At 41.9% G+C, this 23,563-nt stretch overlaps 1 protein-coding gene and 1 long non-coding RNA gene across 2 annotated transcripts in view; one reads left to right on the forward strand and one right to left on the reverse strand.

Moving 5' to 3' along the window:
• Positions 1 to 1,563: 1,563 nt before the first annotated feature.
• Positions 1,564 to 23,095, reverse strand: MED28 (mediator complex subunit 28). Its single transcript, XM_073609578.1, has 4 exons — positions 22,789 to 23,095; positions 9,346 to 9,412; positions 6,348 to 6,460; positions 1,564 to 1,926 (listed from the first exon to the last, which is right to left on the reverse strand). Exons 1-4 carry the CDS (start codon positions 22,942 to 22,944, stop codon positions 1,729 to 1,731), a joined length of 534 nt encoding a protein of 177 aa, XP_073465679.1. The 5' UTR covers positions 22,945 to 23,095; the 3' UTR covers positions 1,564 to 1,728.
• The window catches only part of LOC141117016 (uncharacterized), a 29,657-nt gene continuing 29,128 nt past the window's right edge, over positions 23,035 to 23,563 (forward strand). Inside the window, exon 1 of the long non-coding RNA XR_012237083.1 lies at positions 23,035 to 23,306. This is a non-coding gene — a long non-coding RNA (uncharacterized lncRNA). The remainder of the gene's footprint in view (positions 23,307 to 23,563) is intronic.

Below are 23,563 nucleotides of genomic sequence, written 5' to 3' on the forward strand. Positions count from 1 at the left end.
AATGACCCTAAGCACACAGCTAAAATAACAAAAGGAGTGGCTTCACAACAACTCCGTGACTGTTCTTGAATGGCCCAGCCAGAGCCCTGACTTAAACCAATTGAGTATCTCTGGAGAGACCTAAAAATGGCTGTCCACCAACGTTTACCATCCAACCTGACAGAACTGGAGAGGATCTGCAAGGAGGAATGGCAGAGGATCCCCAAATCCAGGTGTGAAAAACTTGTTGCATCTTCCCAAAAAGACGCATGGCTGTATTAGATCAAAAGGGTGCTTCTACTAAATACCGAGCAAAGGGTCTGAATACTTAGGACCATGTGATATTTCAGTCTTTCTTTTTTTAAAAATCTGCAAAAATGTCAACAAGTGTGTTTTTCTGTCAATATGGGGTGCTGTGTGTACACTAATGAGGAAAAAAAAATGATCTTAAATGAGTTTAGCAAATGGCTGCAACATATCAAAGAGTGAAAAATTTAAGGGGGTCTGAATACTTTCCGTTCCCACTGTATGTAGCAGATTGTAAACATTCTCCAGGCATTTGGTCAAGTGATTTCAGCAGAAGGGGGTTAGGGGACTGATGTCCACAAAGAAACAGCTCTGCATACACTCAGATTTTCTTCCTACAGGCAAAAAATGCCAGGAGATAATGCTAGCCTATATATTCGATCAGGCATTCAACTGCGCCTGTTTGGACATTGCATAGTCAACTGCAAACAAATAAGCCACGATAATGGCTATACACAACGTCTGAACATTTCCCACCAGACATTATAGATAAAAGTACAGATTGAACAGAGCACAATATTCACAAAGCTGAGTATATTGCAGCACAAGTTTGTCAAAAACTTAACTCCCCACTTAAGCCTGGGATATGTTTGACCAAGCAAGAGAGAAGGTCTAAAGAACTGGAATAAGGTCTGTGAAAGCTACCACACCAAAGTCTCATCCAAGCTGGAACTTTGGTAATTCATATCCTCTTGAGGGTTGCGAGAGAAAACGTTGCTGTACTAGACAAACGACATCCTTAAAATTTATATCACATTAAACCTGAGCATTATTTCAGACTCCGCGTAGAATGAGAAAATATGCATAACCAGACTACCCCCATCAAAAAGAATCAGCAGATTCAGTGGTCTTCAGAACTTCAGTTACATGCTAGCCCCTGAAGTTCGTACAAAATTTGAGCTTTATATCACCTCCACATTGTTCAGTGAGGCCACCCATCACATTAAAGGACCAATAGGGAGGCAGGTAAAGGGCAGGGCCAAGTTAAGGGTCAGGTAAAATTTAAACTGCCTAATTCTTCTGGAACAAACTTTTGTTGTTTTTAACAGATCTAGTTTAACATGGACATGCTTGGGGAACATCTATTCCGCTATCCCTAACCCCTTACAATCATAAAAAGGGCACCATAGAGGTAACTCCTGTACGATGTTACATTCTGTGTACTCACCCATCAAGCCAGTACATAAAAACAAATACTTTCCTGTATTTTTTTTACAGGGTGTAGAAATAAACAGCAAGGAATTTCAGCTCTTTTGGGAAATAAAAAGTCTTCAATAATGCAGTATAAAAATACTATTATCTTTTATTTCTCACCAAAACAGTGTAAACATACTTAAGCTTATAATATGCAGTAACAAAAAAATAAAAACAAACAGAAAACAGTTTCTAGTCCTTAATGAACACCTTGTGTAGAAATGCATCAGAGTGAGCTCCATGCTGATGTCATGTCTGCTTCATAGGAGCTGGGATGTTGGCTGAAGCTTGCTCCAGGTAAGCAAGTGGTCCCTGGGGCATCTCATTTGGCTTCTTTTGGCCACCATTAATGTCTTCCAGAACCTGCTGCCAGGTGCGGAGTTTAGTTAGATGCTTCTGGATGAGTCCTTCCTTTCTCTGTAGCTCACTTCTCAGTTCTGTCACATCCTGCCATAACAAAAAAAAAAAAAAAAAAAAGAAGGGGATGGATTTTAAGAAGTTATTTATTGCTGGAAACATCATTGTAGAACTTGAAAATATATAGATATATATACTGTAATATGTGTGTGCACCTTTAATATAAATACTAAAAAGTGAACTAAAATATCTGCAATAAGAATTACATATATTCTTGGTGCCAAAATAGATTTTAAAAAGATCAGGCTTGAGTGTGTCTATACTGATGCCTCTCCTCCTGATGTCCATGCCTACAGAGAGAGAGGTGAAGACTGGAGCTGGCTTATCAGATAGAGTTGATTTACAGTGATTGGGTTTCTCATTATAGAAAAGATATCAGGCAATGGGATGCAGGAATTGTCCAATCACTAACTGGACTTTTGCGTGTAAGCATTTGATCATGTGAGAACTTCTTTTTTTTAACATACAAGTCAATCAGAATGTAAAAGCACCTTGATGAAGCTAATGGAAAGAATTTCAGAAGCATCTCAAATGTAGGTAGAATGAACCTAAAAATAGTGTGCTGAAATGGCCAACCCCCCCCCCCCCCCTAAGCAGGTAAGAGGTATCTGTAGAATAAAACCAAACCGTGGAGCTTTGACTAAAGTTGAATAATGTCCTCACTATGGGTGTAGGCCATTTACATACCTCATGAAGCCCGACTGAAAAACTCCCAGGATGTTGCTAAAGAGGACCAGCTCTTAACTTTCCACCTCCGCCATTGCAGAAGTGAGCTTTCAAATGCCGAGCTCAGAGCTACTGCATCAGAGGAGAGAAAAATCAACTATGAACCGCACAGGGACTGCACCGCATTCCTGTTTAACTCAAAACTGATGCAGTGCAATGCGATTTGAACCCATTCATTTTCACATCAAAGTCGTGCTTGCCCCGATTTTGGAACCGCACTGCAACCCCATTGCATGGTACTTTTGTACCATGTGATCCAGTGCAGGCTAATGCACTACATTTGCTACTTTCATTTGGGGAGTCGTTAGGATTGCACTGACATTCACTGCAGATTGCAAGGGCAGTGCAATCTGAATGCTTTGTGGGAAACGCTGTAGTGGCTAGACCTCTCTTAGCAACATCCTCAGAGTTTTGTAGTCAGGCTTCATGAGGTATGTAAATGGCCTACACCTATAGCAAGGGCATTATTCAATTTTGTTCAGAACTGCACAGTTTGTTTTCAACTACAGACACCTTATCTGCATAGGAAGTTTTTTGATAAATGTGAACTGTGCCTTTAATCACTTGTGGAGCGCCCACCCACAATGTACTGTGGACGGGCAGCCGTACAGGGAAAGCAACGTACTCCTATATCTGCTTCTGGGTTTATGGCGCACCACGCGCTCTCCCCACCGACACAGGCTGTGATCGAACACAGCAGGGCCTGTAAGCAAGTCCCAACCAATGGATTCACGGTCAGGACCTGCTGATGGGCTGTTTGCTATCACAGCCCAGAACCCTGTATTGACAATCAACACAGGGCTCAGTCTATACAGAGGGAAGGATTTCTGTGTTTCTTATTTCTGTAAAGCAGAGATAAACAAAGAGACCTGTAGTAAAAAGCAGCACAGACTACACATGACATTACACATAGTCAGGAACACATTTAACCCTTTGATCGCCCTAGATATTACCCCTTCCCAGCCAGTGTCATTAGCAGCAATAAATAAATAAAATTCCAACATACATACCATAGTCTGTAGACACTAACTTTCACGCAAACTAATCAATATACACTTATTAGCAGAATAAATTTTGGGCAAAATTTTTGAAGAAATTCGTTTTTTTAAAACATTCTTTTGGATATGTTTTATAGCAGAAAGTAACCAATATTGTTTTTTTTTTTTTTTCCAAAAGGTTTGTCTTATTGCCTATATCACAAAAAATAAAAAATGTAGTGGTGATCAAATACAGCCAAAAGAAAGCTGTGTGTGTGTGAAAAACAAATTATATAAGTTTTGTTTGGGTACAGTGATGCATGACCGAACAATTACCAGTTAAAGTAGTGCAGTTCCGAATAGCAAAAAATGTCCTGGTCATAAAGGGGGGGGGTAAAATCTCCCGGAGCTCAAGTGATTAAAGTGTATGTTTAACCCAAGAATGAACTTCTCTCATTTACTCTTTTTTGTCTGTTAAACATACCATTGGAAGAGTTGTAGTCTAAAACAAATTGTTGGCCAACCAAGTGTCTGATTTTTGTCAAAAGGGCATGTGCCAGGATCTTGTCTTGCACACCAACGTTACACAAATTGTCGTGGCACAAACACGAACGTAGTGACGTACTACGAGGAATTTTAGCTCTTGAGCGCCACCCTTTGGGCCCCTTCTGCTAATTTCGTGTTTGGTGAGCATTAATTCCGAGCATGCATATTTGTACTTTCGACTTGTGTGACGGATTTGTGTACTGACCATACGAAAATCAGACATCAAGCCATTGTCCGCTGAAAATTTACTAGCCTGTCATCCAACATTAGTTGGCCGGAAATTGGACAACAATTGTCAAAAGGAGCGTACTAACGGTAAGATTTTAGGACAACAGTCTTTCAGACAATCCCCTGCCAACAATTGAACCGTGTGTACGAGGCTTAAATTAGTGCTCCAAGCTTATTTCTCATTCTACAACCCCCCCCCCCCCCATGATGTGGGAGAAATTCTGTAGTTTAGCTAAACTCAACAGGCATGGTTAAAAACTTTCAAACTTTCAGTCCAGGGAAGGCAGTGTGTTGCCAACCACAACTGGAAATTAGGAGCCAAGTACATTTGTGGCAGGAGTGAGGTATTTTTTTGTACTGTTTCTGTGTTCTGTGCAGTGTATTTAAAAAAAGGATAAACATAGGGAAATATGCATTTACCTCATAATTTATTTAAATAGACAGACAGGTTGCGCAACTTTGGGTGCGTTATCTTATCATAGTGTGTAATGTAGACTTCATAAGCATAAGACAGTACACTTAAGCACGGTACACATCTTGAGTTTTTTTTTTTTATTCAGCCAGTGGGATGCAAGAAAAAAAAAAAAAAAAAAAAAAATTAAACAGATCCCCAAATGCACACAAGCGCTGTGGATGCAACAAACTTCCTCCGCTTCACTACTGTATTCTGACAGGGGGGACTCCTCCCTGTCAGAATACACAGATCACTGCTGGTTATCCAGCATAGCACACTGAGTGACATTTGGCCAGTTTCTGCTGAACTGGCCAATTTAAAGTCCACGTAGACCCTGCTTTGGTCAGAGTATCATAGTGCACACACACAGATCATGCTTTCACATGCACAACGGACAGACTGACGCCTTAGCTGGCTGGTCAATTTTCTGGTGTCAATAGTCCATGCAATTCTTCACACATTTATAAAGCAGAATGTAACGAAACGTCCCACACTCCTCTTGAGTGCTTTCGTCATATACCGCTTCCTTCCAGTCTGAATATACATATCAGATCTTCCAAACGCTTGCAACTACAAACTAGGCAGTATTCGTTTTGGCTGCTGAACATGAACTGTTGCTTGAAACATAGGTACACAGAGAGAACACTCGGGACAATCCCCCCTTCGCTTTGCATTTAGGGCGGGGTGGACTGTCCAATCAGCAGGGAGAGCTGTTGGAGGAATTCCCCCCTCCCTCCTCACAGCAAACACACATCCCATAATACCCAAGGCAGACAGACACAATAGAACAATTGAATACAGTCACACCCCAAATAACCCAACAGAGAGCACACCATAGTATGAGACTATACATATTTATCACACACACAAACATTCCAGTGTGGTTGTACAGCGAGTCCAATTAGTACAGATCAGACTGGGATTCTCAGTCACCCTATGCCCCTAATAGACACAGGGTAACTTAGACAAAGGAGGTGCATTGGGAGGTGAAACAAGGGTTTCCCAACCTCTCCAAGGGATTCTGGGTTCCACGGGCCCCCCGCCCAAAGTGACTCCCGTCACACAGAACTTTACCCTAATGGGGAAATTTAGCTTTATGAACTCCTTCCTTCCTCCCTCCTACACCCCCTCCTTCTGGCACTTTTTTTTTTTTTTTTTTGAGAAGGGGGGCTGATACCTGGTTCTGAAATGTACCAGCTCCCACTTCCAGTCAAATCGCCACAGCAATCCACCAGAAGTTCTCTCCCCCACCTGCAACCTTCTGAGACATGTCACAGGTCCCAGAAGGCTGAGGGACCACTCACAAAACATAGCGCAGTTCACGCATGCATGGTGGGAAGCCGGCACTGAAGCTGCAAGGTATCACAGCTGGCTGTCCACAGTTAACATGCTGAGGACTCTAGCAACACTGAAAAAGCTGTTTGGGTGAGCATGAAGAATCAAACTAATTTTTTTCCTCTAGAAATTCTCCACTTTCCATCCCTCACAAAAAAAAAAAAAAAAATTAAAATGATTTTTACCTCTTTAATAACTTGTTCTGGCTTTTGTACAGAAAGTTGTAATCTTTTTTGCAGGAAAAAACATTCTGTTTGCCTGGCAACATCCAGGAACTTCTGAATGCATTGATCAACACCTGGAAGAAAAAAAAAAAAAAAAATAGTAATCCACTTTTTACAAATGGCACTAACAGCTTTACGTTCACTTACAGTTTAAAAGTAGAAGGAAATGCTAATTATCAAACCCACATTTAAGTATTCCCTCCTGTATTCCCCTCATGGCCATGTATGCCTTTAACATAAACTGCTGTGAAAATTCAATTTTTTTTTGGGATGTACATGTGACCGCAAAGCTCCAGGCCCTCTATGTATTGGAGAAGCCGGTAAATTGAACAGATCAGTGAAGTTGTCCACTGGCATTCACTACTCTATCCATTGTCGAGGAGGAGAAAAAGTCTTCACCCACCAGCTGCAGCAGCTGCGCCAGGAGAGGACCTGAAGCTTTGCAAGTACACGAATTACCTGTAAAATCCATCTTGCAGGACAGTACAGAACACAGGATTAATAGTCATAGACCATGGGTTATATGCCACTGCTTTAGGCGAGCAAGCTTTGCTGGGAAAGCACCCCAGAAAACACTGCTGACACAAGCTTTTTTGAGGCTTTGGTTCAGATCTGATGGGTAATATCATCCATGGTTTCTACTAGACAGAATTCCATGGAGTAGGAAGGAGTGTGTTTTGTGGAGGCCTGCATCCGATGTTTATGGATTACTGGGCCTTAGAGGTTGAGGGGTTGTTAAGGAAGAAGATGTCTGTGCAGTCACAGATACCAGCAGTCTCCATATTGCTTTGAGAAGCAGTCTTTCCAGCACACTTGAGGAGATACAAAGGGATCCAGACACAGCAGTGTTTTCTTTCAGGATTATCAAAGACCATTAAACCAAAAGCGTGATCAGACCCCGAGGGGTCGTTTCCTAAGGAAAATCATCTGGCGGTGAAGGTGGTGGTTGTATATCAGTGAATTTCATTACTAGGTGCTACGTATTGAAGAAGTGTGTCTAAGGAAGGATCTTATATGTATTATAATTGTGTGGGACATTTTCACTGCAATCATTTATCACCATTGTGTGCTATATATTTTCTACGTTATATTAGCTTGTATGCTAACGGAGTGGGAGTTTGTATTTATATAATATTTTTGATTTATGTACAAGTGGAATTAGCACACTAGTCGCTTAATTATTTAAGCCCTGGAATTTAGCTGTCTGAGCCACCTAAAGTGAAAAAGGAAGCAGGACCGCTCCCAGCAATCCTCAGCTCTGTAGCAACCAATTACCACAGAAGGGAGGGTGGAATGTGTCCTCTACTGTATTCCAAGAAATTGATGTTAGAGGTAAGTCGAAGAACACATTTTCTTGATCATACAGGACACAGGGAGATTCAGAGATTACTGGGATGTCCCTAAGTAAGACCAAAGGAGGGGAGGGTTACAAAAAAAGAAGAAGAAAAAAATCAGCCAACATGCGCCTCACAAACATACAACAGGGGTTCTGAAGCAATTTGAAAAGCAGCCTGAAGCACTCTGACCAAATCAGTTGAGGCTTGAGGCTGCATTCACACCTGAGCATTTTCAGCTTGTAAAACGCCCCCCCCCCCCCCAAAAAAAAAAAAAAAAAAAAAAAAAAAAAAAACACCTGAAAAACACCTAACAAGCAAAATCCCATTCATTTCAATGGCACCTGTTCACATCTGAGCGTTTTGTCACCTGAAGCAAAACGCATGAAGCTCAAAAAAAGTACATGAGCTTCTTTTTAGGCAGATTATAGGCGTTTTTCTGCTTTTTACATTGGTGACCTTTTGACCAGCACAAAATCGCGGTAAAAACGCATGACTTTCTGCCTGAAAAAAATATGCTCAGGTGTGAATGCAGCCTGAAGGTCTACCCGGTAAAACTTAGTAAACATTTGAGCCAAAGACTAGACCATATTGGCTCTGGAGAACTTGGTACAAAGAAATACTCATATTCCAAGCAAATGAACCTTGGCCTCTTCCAAACAGGCCAGACATCCTGTCACAAGGCTCCTTTTCTTGGCCATACAGTACAGAAGACAGTCATATTCAGAGATGACTAATAGGCAGGTATCTTCGGGAGATTGGACACAGACAAAAAAAAAAAAAAAAACGCAATGAGAATCCCCATATAACCCCTCCTACTCCCAACAATCCTCAGTTCTTCGCTAGTGTCTTTAGATGTTGAATGTGTCCTCAGTGCATTTTAGTGTAGTTGCAATCACCAAATTTCTTCAATAAAGTTCCCTTGCTGTGTTGTGGCCACAGCGGCACCTTTCAGAGTTACCAGAGTGTTGTCTCATTGCGATGATCTCTGTGATTGGCCCTGCCCATGTGATCACTGTGACCAATCACAGCAGACCTGTACCATTTGATAGCTGTAGCCACAACTATCACAATAGTACACAATGGCACATAAATAGAGGACACATTATGTAAAACTTACCTGCAAACAAAGCCCTCCACCGATGCGTGGTCACCACTGGAGGCTGCATGCATCTTCACCTGTCTTTCTTCCAGGTCCGCAGACTCCGGCTGTGTGACTGGCCAGAGCCACGTGACGCCACTCCCTCGCGTGCGTGCAGGAGCCGCCGGTCACTGCACAGGGCTCTGAAGGAACGGCACGGGTGGCCGTTCCTTCAGAGCACATGTGCAATTACGTCACCAACTACATATACAGTAAATATCTCCTAAATGGTGCACGTTTATAAGCTCATTATAGGCTTACTGATAGGTACAATTCATCTACATAAATTTGCAACAACTTTAACTGCGCCCAGTCCATATTTAAAAGTGTACGCATGAAAATGTTTGTGCTAAAATTTACATGTGTACATTGTTTAGTGTAAATGAACACTATTGGCCCCAAATACCAAAAGAATGCTGGGCAACAAAGTCTGCCTACATCCTAGCAAACTTAACCCATGTGCATGAGCCTATATTCTTCTTACCAGTTCGAATCTCTTCCTGATCTGTCCCATTCACATAGTCCTGGCTCACAAGAGAAGCAAAGCAGGCCTGAAAGAAGAAACATACATTAAGTAGGTGAAAAAAAAAAACCTGAAGTTTAACTTACCAATATACTCTGAACTTCAACATAACCCCAGACCCTTGCACCAACTATACCTCTAAAACTATTCAAGACAAACACTTACCTCAATACTTAAAATTATCACTCCCTTAAAGTGATTGTAAAGGCTCGTTTTTTGAAATAACAAACATGCCTATACTTACCTGCTCTGCAAAGAGTTTTGCACAGAGCAGCCCCAATCCTCTTTTTCTGGGGTCCCCCGGTAGCGTTCCTGGCTCCTCTGCCACATCGAGTGCCCCCACGGAGAGCTGCATTCCATGGGGGGACTCGTGCGGGTGCGCTCCCGAGTCCTGCTGCTGCATCCATTGACACAGACAGCAGGACTGGGCCCAACCCCTGTGCCACTGGATTTTATATACAGCAGCAGGAGCTAATGGCTCCTGCTGCTATCAATCTATCCAATAAGGACCTGAGACAGCGGCTGGAGCTGCTGGGCTCGCTCGCCGCTGGAAAGATTGGGATCAGGTAAGTAAAAGGGGGGGCAGCACTACCAGAAAAGGTTTTTCACCTTAATGCATAGAACGCATTAACCACTTCAGCCACAGAAGGATTTTCCCCCTTAATGACCAGGCCATTTTTTTGCGATACGGCACTGCATCACTTTAACTGACAATTGCGCGGTCGTGCAATGATGTACTCAAAAAAGGTTGATGTCCTTTTTTCCCCCCACAAATATAGCTTTTTTTTTTGTGGTATTTGATCACCTCTGCGGTTTTCATTTTTTGCATTATAAACAAAGAGCGACAATTTCGAAGGAATATATATATTTTTTTTTACTTTTTGCTAGAATACACATCCAAAAAAAAAAATAAATAAAATGTATTCATCGGTTTAGGCCGATATATATTCTTCTACATAATTTTGGTAAAAAAAAAAAAAAATGCAATAGGCGTATATTGATTGGTTTGTGCTAGGGTGGATTTGATTAAAATCATGATTTTTAAAGAGCAACTGTCCTCTGTCCTACAGCAGCTCCTCTGACCCGCTGTTGACTCACCGACAGTCCCATTCACTTTAATGGTATGGCTGGTAATGCGGCAGTGACACAACAAGGTGAGGGACGTGGCAGCAGCAGGTGAATGGATGCCCGCTAACCGGCGCTGCCATGATGGATCTGAATGACAGGTGCTCTTTAAAAGTAAGGACTCATTCTTGCTGGTAGTTAAAATCTTTAATATTTGCAAACAAAATGAAGGTTTCCTATTTAGAATAATAAGCTGTCAGGTTACTAAAACAGCGATTTTTTTTTTTTTTTTTTAATCTTTTTTTTAAAAGCCAGTGGTTTGTGAACACACTCCAAAAGCTTCACCCGGTGCCAAAAAAGTGAACACACAAAGAGTGCAACACAAAAACGTGCAACGGGTGTACACAAGTCCTCTGAAATCTAAGGACCTTGCCATGATCCCCCGAGGTGTTAGGCTCCAGACGGGGATTGGGGTACTTTGTTTTTTCTTTTTCTTGATTTCTATCCACCCTGGTTTGCGCAAAAGTTTTTGTGTCTACAAACTATGAGATAGATTTAGGGACTTCTATTTATGACTTTTACTAGTAATGGCGGCGATCTGCGATTTTTAATGGGACTGCAACACTACAGCGGACAAATCTGACCCCAAATTACACTTTTTCGGGGCCAGTGACATTACATGGATCAGTGCTATAAAAATGCACTGATTAATGTAAAAATGACACTGGCAGGGAAGTGTTTAGCACTAGGGGCGATCAAGGGGTTAAGTGTGTTCCCCAGGTGTATTCTAACTGTAGGGGGCAAGGGCTCACTGGGACATGACAGATCACTGTTCCTGATCACTGGGAACAGTAAATCTCTGACATGTCCCCTGTCAGAAGGGGGATCCGCCTTGTTTACACTGGCAGATCCCCATTCTGCCTCTCTACTAGGCGATCATGGGTCGCCAGTGGACATAGAGTTGGCCCTACCCACGGGCACGCTCCCCCAGCGCGCGCCCATCTGCAACTGCGTGAGCCACTGTACAGGTACGGCAATTCACGCAGAAGAACACTCTGCTCTGCTGGATGTCATCTGCAGGAAAGGCAGCTCCGATTTCCCAGGGTCCAGAACGGCTGTGAGATCCGCGTTTAATTACCAGGATAAGCGGCAACAATTCCCTGTCAGAAGACACTGACAGGGAATTACTTTCTTTTCCTGCAGATGACATCCAGCAGAGCAGAGTGTGATTGATCCTCTTATGCCTCTTAGACCCCCTATAACAAGGGGTCCACCTGATCTGGTAAGGGCATCCTCATGATTTCATTTTTTATCTGCTGACAAGCCGCTGATCGGGGTGTAATCAGAAGAATTTTCTGCTTCTGACTGTATGGACTTTATCGGTCTAATTGATACAGATTCCATTAGTTATCTATTTAATGTTTTCTTTTTTTTGCGCTGCTTAATTGTTTAATGATTCTTAATGAGGTTGGTGTATCCTTTAGTGTCCAGCTTGCATATTTTTATTTGATTCAGTTTGCGCTGATTGTCCTGTATTTTTATTTATGTTGAGCTTTAGTCTTGAAAGCTAAAAACTGCTTTAGGATTGCTAAACAAAAGATGTTTTAGCATTTTTTGGCAGTGTTTAGCCTATTGTGTAAGCTACATTTAGTAGCTTCAGCATTAAGGAGAGGGGTCGCTGGAGTCCGACTAGCGAATAGTTGGTTAAGGAGCAGGCCGGGAAAACGGCTGCCGCGGTCTTGTGACGTCACCGACTCAACATGCCCTCGGTCGATGGTGTCACAAGAAAGCGGTGCCACCCGATAACATCACTGGGTGGCCCCGCCCTTTAGAGCTGTCAGACGGCGGGAGTCTTCATCAGGACCAGAATTTTTATTTTTTTGGGCCAATGGTGGCGGCAGACGTCACCATTGACGATGGATCTACACAGGGGGACTTTTATCTTTTTTTTTTAATAAAGAACTTGTCAAAAACATGTGTTATTTTTTACACCTTTTTCCTTCACATGGGGGGCGGGGGATGGTGGCAGGATCTGGGGGCCCCCCCTTGTTAAAGTGGGCTTTCAGATTATGATAAGCCAGGGTTGCGGGGAAGAGGCCCTTGTCCCCATCAACATGGGGACAAGGTGCTCTGCATAGAACCCCCCCCCATATTGAAGGCATGTGGCTGGTATGGTTCAGGGGGGCCTGCCCTGCCAAGCTGCCTGCTTGGCTAAGTGTCTGGTATGGATTTTGGTTGGGACCCCACGCCATTTTTAAATTGGGGGGGTGGGGAACATACACCTTTTCTTATTTTGGCATAGGGTTCCCCATAAAATCCATGCCAGATCCAAAAGGCCTGGTATGGATTGGATTTTTTTTTCGTTTTTTTTTTTTTTTTAATTCAGCTGTCAGCAGGGAACCCTTTGTTAAGGATGCGGCGGCGGCTAGCTTTCCAGCCCGATTCTTAACAACCAGCTATTCACTAGTTAAGGACTCCGACTTTTTAAAAAAAAAAACAAAAAAAACAAAAACAAAAAAAAACCACACACACACACACACCTCTGCTAAACGCTGGCATTTAGCAGAGTTTAGGAGTTGTCAGTGTTTTTTATGCCATAATACTGCTGGTCCAAAATGCACTGGCAGAGGGATTTTTTCTGCCACTAAATGCTCCTGCCAAAAAATGCTGATAAAAGCCTATGTGTGTATGAACACATAGGGGAGTTTAGAGGCAGAAAAAAAAAAAAAAAAAAGTCTGATGCCCAAAACATCAGTTGTAAAAACACCCAGTGTGCATGAGGCCTTAAAGTGGACGTATCAGTATCTATGAATTTGCATTAACAAACTCCTGACAAGTCACAATCACAGCAGTTTAATAATAATAAAAAAAAAAATACTGCATATTTTGCCATGAAAAAGACATTGAGAGCTGCATCTAAGAGACTGGGATCTCTATGAGGTCTAATGACCAAAGCAGGCCATAAATTATGCAAATTTCTGTCTTTCAACCACAGGTTGCTGCATCTTGTCATTGCATGCTATTGCTGAGTCTGCAGTCTCATGTAAAGTTCCATTTGAAATTGAACAATTGGCTGTCACATCCTAACTTTTCTTACAATGTTCTGCAAACCAACATTGAATTGGCCATAATTCATCGGGGAGATGGAGCTCTGGCACCCTCTTCTGGTTGCTGGCTGCAGGAACATGTTACATGTTACACCCTAAAAACGGGAGGAACACGTAACATGTTACCAAAGGTGATCTTATCCTTTAAGGCAACACAAAATATATAAAATAGCAATAGCAGCCTAATAAACAGTGCCTAATGCATCAATGTTGAAAGAAAACAAAAACATAGAATCTAAAGTGCTCAGGTGCTTCACTGAAAAGTGCAACTTCTGAATCGGTGAAGTGGCTCCCCCTTTGGTGTCCCCACTCACCAAAATTATTGGATCCTCAGCTTCGCAGTCAGGGATCAAAAAGGCATTGATCTGGGGGATATACTGGATTATTCCTCAGTAAAATCCCTGCAAGGATTTACTTATTTCTTCATAAGTTTAGGCAGATATGTATTAGAGCTGCACGATTCTGGCCAAAATGAGAATCACGATTTTTTGGCTTAGAATAAAAAGATCACGATTCTCGCGACATAAAATCTTTCACATTATACAAAAAAAAAACTGGTTAGTTTTTTTTTTTTTTTAATTCATTAAAGTAATTAAAAAAAAAAAAAAAAAAAATTGCATTTGAAAGACCGCTGCGCAAATACAGTGTGACATAAAATACTGCAACAACCCAGGGGCGGATCCGGGGGGGGGTGTGACGGGGCAATTGCCACCCCCGAGAAATTTGTTGTGGGCTGGGCGGATTAGACAGTGGGCTGCTCCGCAAGCGGCTCCACAGGTCTCTCCGCGGATGAACCGCGGGTGGCGTGGTTTGCAGGCGATTGCCACGGCTTGTGGGCGGGCGAGCCAGGCTGCCTCATCAGTGTGTGGGCGGCTCGGCGTGAGCGCGCAGCTGCCAATTAGCTAGCCGGGGGGCAGGGGAGCAGAGAGATGAGATCATCTCTCACCGCCCTGCATCCGTGCAGTAACTTAAGCCCTCATTGTGCAGGCAGCGTGGGCAGCAGAGAGATTACATTATCTCTCTGCTGCCTGACTCTGGGAGTTTGGGACACGGCAAGAAACAAGCAAAACACCACCTTAGCAGCCAGGTGACAATCTGCTAGGTGTGGCAGGTGACAATTCGCAATGTGAGGTAAGGAGACGTGGCAGGTGACAATACACAAGGTGCGGCAGGTGACGTAGCAAGCGACAATCTGCATCTGGTGGCAGGCAAGTGACAATTCGCAACGTGTGGCAGGCGACGGTGGTAAGCCACTGATTCTTCATTATGAGTTAAACCATTTCATTTTATATTACAATGTAATAATAGAAATAATGTGCTTCAATCATCCTGACACCATAACAACCATGGTGCCATGATTATTGAAGCGCCAACATCAGCCATTTCCCCGATAAATTGCCCACAAAAAAAAAAAAAAAAAAAAAAAAAAAAGTATTTGACAGTGCCCCTCTGGACAAGTGACAAGACTCTGGATCCGCCCCTGCAACAACCACCATTTTATTCTCCAGGGTGTCTACTAAAAAAATATATATAATGTTTGGTGGTTCTAAGTAATTTCATAGCAAAAAAAATTATTTTAAACTTGAAACCAACAAATGTCAGAAAAAGGTTTAGTGTTTAAGTGGTTAAACTTTTTTCACTTATACACGAAGTCTATTCCATTGACAAATTGTTACAATGTTTATACTTAATATATATAAAACACAAAGCGCTGTGATGCTAAATAGCTGATAATTACACATAAAACCAAGTGAGGCTGCTATCAAAAGAGAGTGTTTTCAGAGTCACTTAAAAAGAATAAATAATGATATTTGAAGCGCTTCACAATGTGCATGAAAATGAATATATAAGAATAAATATAAATAGTCAAATAAATCCAGCGGTGAGTAAAAATTCCTAAAAAATCCAGCAATCAAAATAGTGTAAAATTATAAAAAATTAGTGACACCAAATGTGTAAAAAAATTCACATAAAAAATCCACATAAAAATAAATATATAGGGATGTATTCAGAAGGTTCAATTATACAAGTGTAGAATCCTGATTGGTATAGAGCTTTTGATCACTAGCAAAGCTGTTTAAAAACACTTGCTTAATTAAGGTGCTCATTGACCTTCATAGTAACAATGTGCTTTTTGCTTCTATTCACAACCAATGTGAGAATCATAAACAGGCAGATAAGAGAAAAAAAACAATCATTGTGCAATAGTTAGGATACCAAGGTACACAGGCAAACTTCAATCCACTCACGTGTGCCTTATAATGATAAGGCATATGCAGGTTTTACTATAGCAGTCAGCAGCCTGATCCAAGATAAAATCAAGGTAAATGACAAAACAGATGACATACCTCTGATAATGGACTTCAGTATACAACACAGGAGGATGGAGAGGATTATAAAAAGACATTGGTCTATTTTAAAAACTGACACTACTTTGGCAAATATACTCCCAGAAAAACCGAGATTCATTTATAGACGAGCTCCAACTCTAAGGGACATCATAGCTAAAAATGTACCCAACCCACCCAAGAGAATAACTGATTTAACCTTTTTTCAGGGTAAAGGATTCTATCTCTGTAAAAGGTGTTATGCCTGCATAAATACTAATCAAAATGGATACAAATGTCAGAAATTTTCTTCAACAAATACTGGACAAGAATTTGAAATAAAGGAATTTATATCTTGCAGGACTGAGGGGGTGGTATATGCTTTACAGTGCTCCTGCTCCCTCCAATACATTGGCAGAACGAAGCGACCAATGTGGAAGAGAATAAGAGAGCATATCCAGAACGTTAGAAAAGGCTATCCAAAACACAGTGTTTCAAAACATTTTGATAGGTATCATAACAGAGACCCTAGGGGTCTCCAATTCTGGGCTATTCAAAAGTATAAGGCTCATTGGAGGGGTTCCCATAAAGTGAGGGAACTCAGCAAGAATGAATCCAAATGGATATTCCAGATGGGTACATTAGAACCCCATGGTTTGAACATTGAATTCGACCTGAATTGTTTTATTTCTGATTTTTAGAGGTTTTTCAGATTTATATATATATATTTTTATGGTATATATTTTAATTTTATTTTTTATATTTTATTTTTTATTTTTATTTATTTTTTGGTCCAATATTCTCATTATTTGTCCAATACCAGTTTTTTCTGAGTGGCAATATTTGGTTCAGTTCTAGCATATAAATAATGGTCATCATCCATTTTTGCAATATTCTATCATGGAATTTTTAGATTTTAATTTTACATTTTAATATTATTTCCTTATTTCTTATATCATATCTTATTTTAATTTTATATATGTATATTTTATATATATAATATATATATCATGTCATCTTGTTTACTCCGTTTTCCATACATTTATGAGCAGAGCATGTGGATACCCCATTTTTGTGATATCATGGGGCACTGGTTAATTATCAAAACCATTAGAGACAACGCTTTGCCATATATTCCCTCTGTGAGATGTTATACCAATTGTGACCACTGGAGGGAGTTGAAGTAAACGTGATTAGAGATATCAATATATATATTTTTTACTTTTTACACACTGCGTTTTTTACACATGGAATTGTGGTTTTGATAAACCAACGATATTCATATGAATTACATGTCTAATAAAAGTAGGTTTTAACAGGATTGAAGTTTATACAGGAAGCAGGATGATGATAAATTCATGCTGTAGCCATGGCAACCACTCTGCTGTTGTGCTATAAAGCTGAGTCCGTCAGAGCTTGTATTATCCTTGAAAAAGTCACGTGACTGTGATGTAACGCGTGGGAGGAGCCAAGGACGCTCTGTGCAGATCAGCAGTATCACACAGTGTACTGCACTGAATCTGCTCCTGTCTAAGGCGGCTGACTGCTATAGTAAAACCTGCATATGCCTTATCATTATAAGGCACACGTGAGTGGATTAAAGTTTGCCTGTGTACCTTGGTATCCTAAACTATTGCACAATGATTGTTTTTTTCTCTTATCTGCCGGTTTATGATTCTCACATTGGTTGTGAATAGAAGCAAAAAGCACATTGTTACTATGAAGGTCAATGAGCACCTTAATTAAGTAAGTGTTTTTAAACAGCTTTGCTAGTGATCAAAAGCTCTATACCAATCAGGATTCTACACCTGTATAATTGAACCTTCTGAATACATCCCTATATATTTATTTTTATGTGGATTTTTTATGTGAATTTTTTTACACATTTGGTGTCACTAATTTTTTATAATTTTACACTATTTTGATTGCTGGATTTTTTAGGAATTTTTACTCACCGCTGGATTTATTTGACTATTTATATTTATTCTTATATATTCATTTTCATGCACATTGTGAAGCGCTTCAAATATCATTATTTAATGTTTATACTTAAGTTCAACTGATAAAGAATGTTGTGATTCTTGGCAGATTGCCCAGTTTTTCTCTTCCTGTCTTTTGATGGCTGTGGCTTCAGAAGAGCAGAGAGAATTCCTTGCATAGAAAAAATTGTGATTCTTGACGATTAATTGTGCAGCTCTAATATGTATTCTTCTACATATTTTTGGTAAAAATAAATAAATAAAAACAAAAAAATAAAATCGCAATAAGCGTATATTGATTGGTTTGCGCAAAAGTTAGAGAGTCTACAAAATAGGGGATATATTTAGGGCATTTTTATTATTATTTTTTTTTAGTAGTAACGGCGGTGATCAGCGATATTTATCGGGACTGCGACATTGCGGCGGACAGATATGACACTTTTTTGGGACCACTGACATTTATACAGTGATCAGAAATAAAAATAGCCACTGATTACTGTCTAAATGTCACTGGCAAGGGAGGGGTTAACACTAGGGGGCGATCAGAGGGTTAAATATGTGCCCTCACTGTGTGTTCTAACTGTGGTGGGATGGGACTGACTGGGGGGACGAGAAATATCGCTGTTCCTACTTAGTAGGAACACACGATCTGTCTGTACTTCCCTGACAGAACCGGTATGTGTGTGTTTACACACACAGATCCCCGTTCTGGCTCTGTTAGGAGCGATCGTGGGTGACATCGCGCCCGCCTGCCACGTGCACTGGCTCCGGGGACATGCTGCAGGAGCTCGCGCACCTGCCACATCGATTTAAAGAGCAGACATACGACGGCGATTTGCGCAGCTGTTCCACCCTGCTGCTGTGTAACTGCGGCGGCCGGTTGGCAAGTAAACTAACATAACTAAATTCTACTAGTAGATGGCCAGCTTAATGGATACAATTTGACTGTAGACAATCTCCATGCAATCAACTTTGGAGTTACCAAAAATAGGTAATATGAGGATCTACCCAACCACTTGCCAACCAGTCATGTACGTCACCAGTCTTTAAAGTGTTACTAAACCCACAGCAGTAAAATCAGTCTGTATATGCAGAATAGCATGCTTGTTATACTCACTGTGGAAATTAAGGGGTTAATCCTCTGTATTGTGTAAAAAGGCTGTTTTATCCTGTATGCATCGATCCTCCCCCTCCTGCACTGTCTATCTGGGGATGGTCAGCTAACACAGGCAGAGTATCCGATCTGCACATGCTCAGTTGTCTTTTATGCTGGAGAGAACATTAAGAGCACTTTCACACCGGCCCGCCCATAGCGCCGGCGGTAAAACGGCGTTTTACCGTCAGATTAGCGGCACATTTCAGCTGCTAGCGGGGCGCTTTAACCCCCCGCTAGCGGCCGAGAAAGGGTTAAAACCGCCCGCAACAGCGGTGTTTTGCCAGCGGTATCCCAGCGCTGCCCCATTTATTTCAATGGGGAGCAGCGGTGGAGGAGCGGTAAACACACCACTCCTTCACCGCTCCAAAAGAAGCTGCTGGCAGGACTTTTCCTGGCGTCCTGCCAGTGCAGCGCTCTGGTGTGAAAGCCCTCAGGCTTTCACACTGGAGACAACGCTGCAGCTGTTTGAGGGTGGATTGCAGGCGCTATTTTTAATGCTATAGCGCCTGCGAAATGCTCTCGGTGTGAAAGGGGTCTTACTTGTTCTCAGAGATAGCCAGGTCACATGATATTGGCATCACACATGTGGGCGTGTATACAGGCTGCAGTGGAAATCTCCTCCCATCTGAACTCTCAGCACTGGAGAAACTGCAATTTATCACTGACCGTGGTATACAGATCATCCAAAAAGGTATATAGTGGCAATATTTTAATGTAAGAAGAAGATTTATAAGCTGTGGGCACTGTGGGGGTGGGGAAATGAACTATTTAATATTACTGGGTTTAATGGTTGTACCGGGATCACCCTGGTACAATTTTTTTTTTTTTAGAGCTGGTGGTCGGCTTTCTTGTAATAGCAATCCTAGCAGTGGGAGGGGACGTCCACTTGTTCGGGCTCTCCCGTCCCACTAGGATTGGCTCTCCACAATAGTAACCCGGAAGCGATGCTCTGACATCACTGCTGGGTTACCCGGATGTATACTACGCCATTTTTAAAAACTCAAAAGCATAAAAAACACACAATCTTGGTGTTTTGAATGCATTTAAGTGCAGAAGAGGGATAGGCTCCATAAAGAGTACCTGTCACAAGCTTATTGCTGTCACAAGAATGTTTACATTCCTTGTGACAGCAATAAGAGCAGTAAAAAAAGAAGAAAAAAAAAAAAAAAAGCAAAGCAATGGCGTAAAATAAAAAATGAAAAGCGCCCCGCATGCACAGGTTAAAGCATGTGACAGTCCCGCACGTGCATAAACAGCAATCGTTCAACAAATGAGGTATCACCATGAACATCAGATTGTGAGCAGTAATTCCAGTACTAGACCCTACTCTGTAAATCTAAAGTAGTAACCTGTAAAGGCTTTTAAAGCTTCGCCTATGGATAGCAAAATTATGTAGTTTGTCGCTTGTGTGCACAATTATAAAGTGTGACATGTTTGGTATCTATTTACTCGATGTAACATGGTCTTTTATATTTTACAAAAAAATAGTGTTATGTATTTTTGTTTGCATTAAAAATAAAAAGTGTCTTTTCCGAAACAAAAAAAACCCAAAAAAAACACGCGGAGCAAATACAGCGTGACATAAAAAAAAATGGCAAAACCCACCAAATTATTCGCTAGGGCCTCCGTTATCCTAAAAAAAAAAAAAAAGAAAACAAATATTTTGGGGTTTACATGTGAACAAAAAGTGCCAGTAAAAGTTAGCCAAGTGTCTTTAGAGTCCCTCGATCACTTTACAGGGCTGGGAAGGAGGCTCCCCTCCTGCTGCTGTTCCTGGACTCCCTAGGGAGCCTGAGACTGCTACAAACTGTTGGGCCAGCTGCTCACAGAGGAGCAATAAAACATCCATTCTACCGCTCAACTCTATGATGAATGAAACGGGAAGAGAAGACGATTTCACCACTTCCAGTTCTGCATTTACCTGGATGGTGCTCAGCCAATATCAGTTTTATTGGCTGTCTTGGTGGGCAGAGGAGGGATCAGGGGTCCAATAGACTCCTGATCTCTCCATAAAGAGGACCAGTCACTATCCCAGCGATCACAAGAGATATTGTCGCAAAAATGTCAGAGTGAGAAAAATAATTTCAGTGGAACTGGTAACCTGTAAAGCGTCACCTACAGATAATTTTGTGTCGTAGTTTGTCGCCATTTCACAGGCATGTGAAATTTTTACATGTTTGGTATTTTTTCGACACAACCTCATCTTTTATATTATACATTATATTGTGTTTTTGTGCACAAACATTCACTTAAAGTGATTGTAAACCCTCAAGGTTTTTCACCTTAATACATTAAGGTGAAAATCCTGTGCTGCAGCTTTTTCTTATCTGAGCCCAATCCAATCTAGCGATGTGCATGAGCCCAACGGCTCCAGCCGCTGTCTCTCTCCTCATTGGACATATTGATAGCAGCGAAATCCATTGGCTCCCGCAGCTGTCAATCAAACCCAGAAACATGGGGGGAGGAGGCTTTGTCAATAGACAAAGCAGTGGGACTCAGGAGTGAGGCCGCACAGGTGCTCCCAGGGTAAGCGGCTTTCCCTGGGGGTACCCAATGAAGAGGAGGGGCCTAGAGGGCCAGTGGGGGACCCCAGAAAAAGAGGGTGGTGCTGCTGTGTGTAAAACGATTGCACAGAGCAGGTAAGCATAGTCATTTGTTATTTTTTAAATAAAGAAAAAAAAAAATGTGGGTTTACAACCCCTTTAAGTATATTTTTTTCCTTAAAATTTGCATTTGATAAATGGCTGTGACAAAAAATAATTGCAACCACCACCATTTTATTCTCTAGGGTCTCAGCTTTGAAAATATATATCATGTTTGGGGGTTCTAAGTCACTTTTTTAGCCAAAAAAACAACACACTTGCTGCCTGCCCCCCATCATATGACGGCTTCCTAGAATGGCTGTGTCCTGTTGCTACGACTCGGTGCAACCCCGATCTGTGTAAAGAGCCGTGGCTCTTTAAACCATGTGATTGGCTGTGTCTAATCACAACCAGTCGCATGTAAATATGGAGATGCCGGTAATCGGCACTCCTCGCCTCACAGTGACAGAGTATGAGGAGAGGAGAGCCGATCAGCAGCATCACCTCACAGGGGACAGCTAGATATGTAATCAGGGCACTGATCATCAGTGCCCTGACTACAATTAAGTGCCCACCAGTGCAAGCAATGATCACCCACCACTGCCAGCAATCAGTACCAACCAGTGCCCACAATTGCCAATCTGTGCCCACAAGTGCCAGCAATCAGTGGCCATTAGTGATGCCAGTCAGTGCCCATAAATGCAGCATATTCATGCCACCTCATCATTGCCCATCAGCGCCGCCTCATCAGCGGAGAAAAATTACTGACAGAATGAAAAACTTTTTTTCTCTTCAAAATGTTTGGTCTTTTTTTTTTTTTTTTTTTTTTGGAAAAAACAACTCAGGAGTGATTAAATACCCCCAAAAGAAAGCTCTCTATTTGTGTGAAGAAAACGATAACAATTTCACGTGTTACAGTGTAGCATGACTGCGCAATTGTCATTTAAACTGTGACAGCTCTGAAAAATGGCCTGGGCAGGAAGGGGGTGTAAGTGGCCGGTATTGAGATGGTTAACATGTGAGAGAAATGTGAGAAGTGACCCAGAAGACAAGCGGTTAATTGTCTGTGTTTTAGAGATCACAGCAGACAGACAGGCCGGAGAGGTGAGGGAGAGGGCCCCGCGCACCGTCTCATGAATTGAGTATCCCATACATACAGAGGGGACTGTACTCATCCCTCCACCATACCTCAAATGAGGACTCCAGCTCGTCCACCAGCGTGCTGTTCCCGGGGTTCTTCGCCCCAGGCGGGGTGGACAGGAGCCCGGAGGCGCCCCCCGGCTGCATAGGAGGAGGGGGACCGGGCGGCTGACCAGAAAACATTCCGCTCAGGGAGGACGCCATGACAGCCAGAGGGAGGTACAAGCTTACTGCAGACACAACATCGCCCGGAAGTCACCCACCATCTTGGCTGAGGGCAAAACAAAGATAAACTATTATGCAGGAGCCATCTTTACTTTACTTCCCAAGTGGTGACATCATATAAAAGCGCCGAGCAGATTCGCGTTTAGAAGTGTATGTCATGTGACAGCGAGTCACGTGAGGTTCTAATAGACCATGTGACGTACAGGTTTGGGATCCATAGTATTATTGCTGTGTGATGGACTTCCTATTCCTATTCCCATTCTTGTTATCTGTGAAAAGGCTCTGTACACTAATCCTGTGAGATAGGAGGCAAAACAAGCAGAGCTGCTGCAGCAGAACAGGTATCTTAGATAAATTAACCCCTTACATGCTGAGTGGTCAGCAAGGCACATAGGCTGGATTAAAGCAGAGCTCCACCCAAAAGGGGAAGCTCTGCTTATTTGCTTCCCCCCTCTGCTGCTACATTTGGCACCTTTTTTTGGGGGGGGGGGGGAGTGGGTACCTGGTTTTGACAGGTACACACTCCCACTTCTGTATGACTTTGCCATTGAGCATCTACTTTTTCAGACTTTTTTCTTTCATATGTATTTGCGCATAT

The sequence above is a fragment of the Aquarana catesbeiana genome, linkage group LG01, assembly GCF_042186555.1.
Source record: "Aquarana catesbeiana isolate 2022-GZ linkage group LG01, ASM4218655v1, whole genome shotgun sequence".
Lineage (NCBI taxonomy): Eukaryota > Metazoa > Chordata > Amphibia > Anura > Ranidae > Aquarana > Aquarana catesbeiana.

Excerpts from the sequence above, each read along its gene's own strand:
- MED28 (XM_073609578.1), bottom strand. The coding sequence starts at position 22,944 with ATGGCGTCCTCCCTGAGCGGAATGTTTTCTGGTCAGCCGCCCGGTCCC. Across the intron at positions 9,413-22,788 it reads AGCTGGAGTCCTCATTTGAG|GCCTGCTTTGCTTCTCTTGT; the intron begins GTATGGTGGAGG and ends TTCTTCTTTCAG. Across the intron at positions 1,927-6,347 it reads CAGAACAAGTTATTAAAGAG|GATGTGACAGAACTGAGAAG; the intron begins GTAAAAATCATT and ends TTGTTATGGCAG.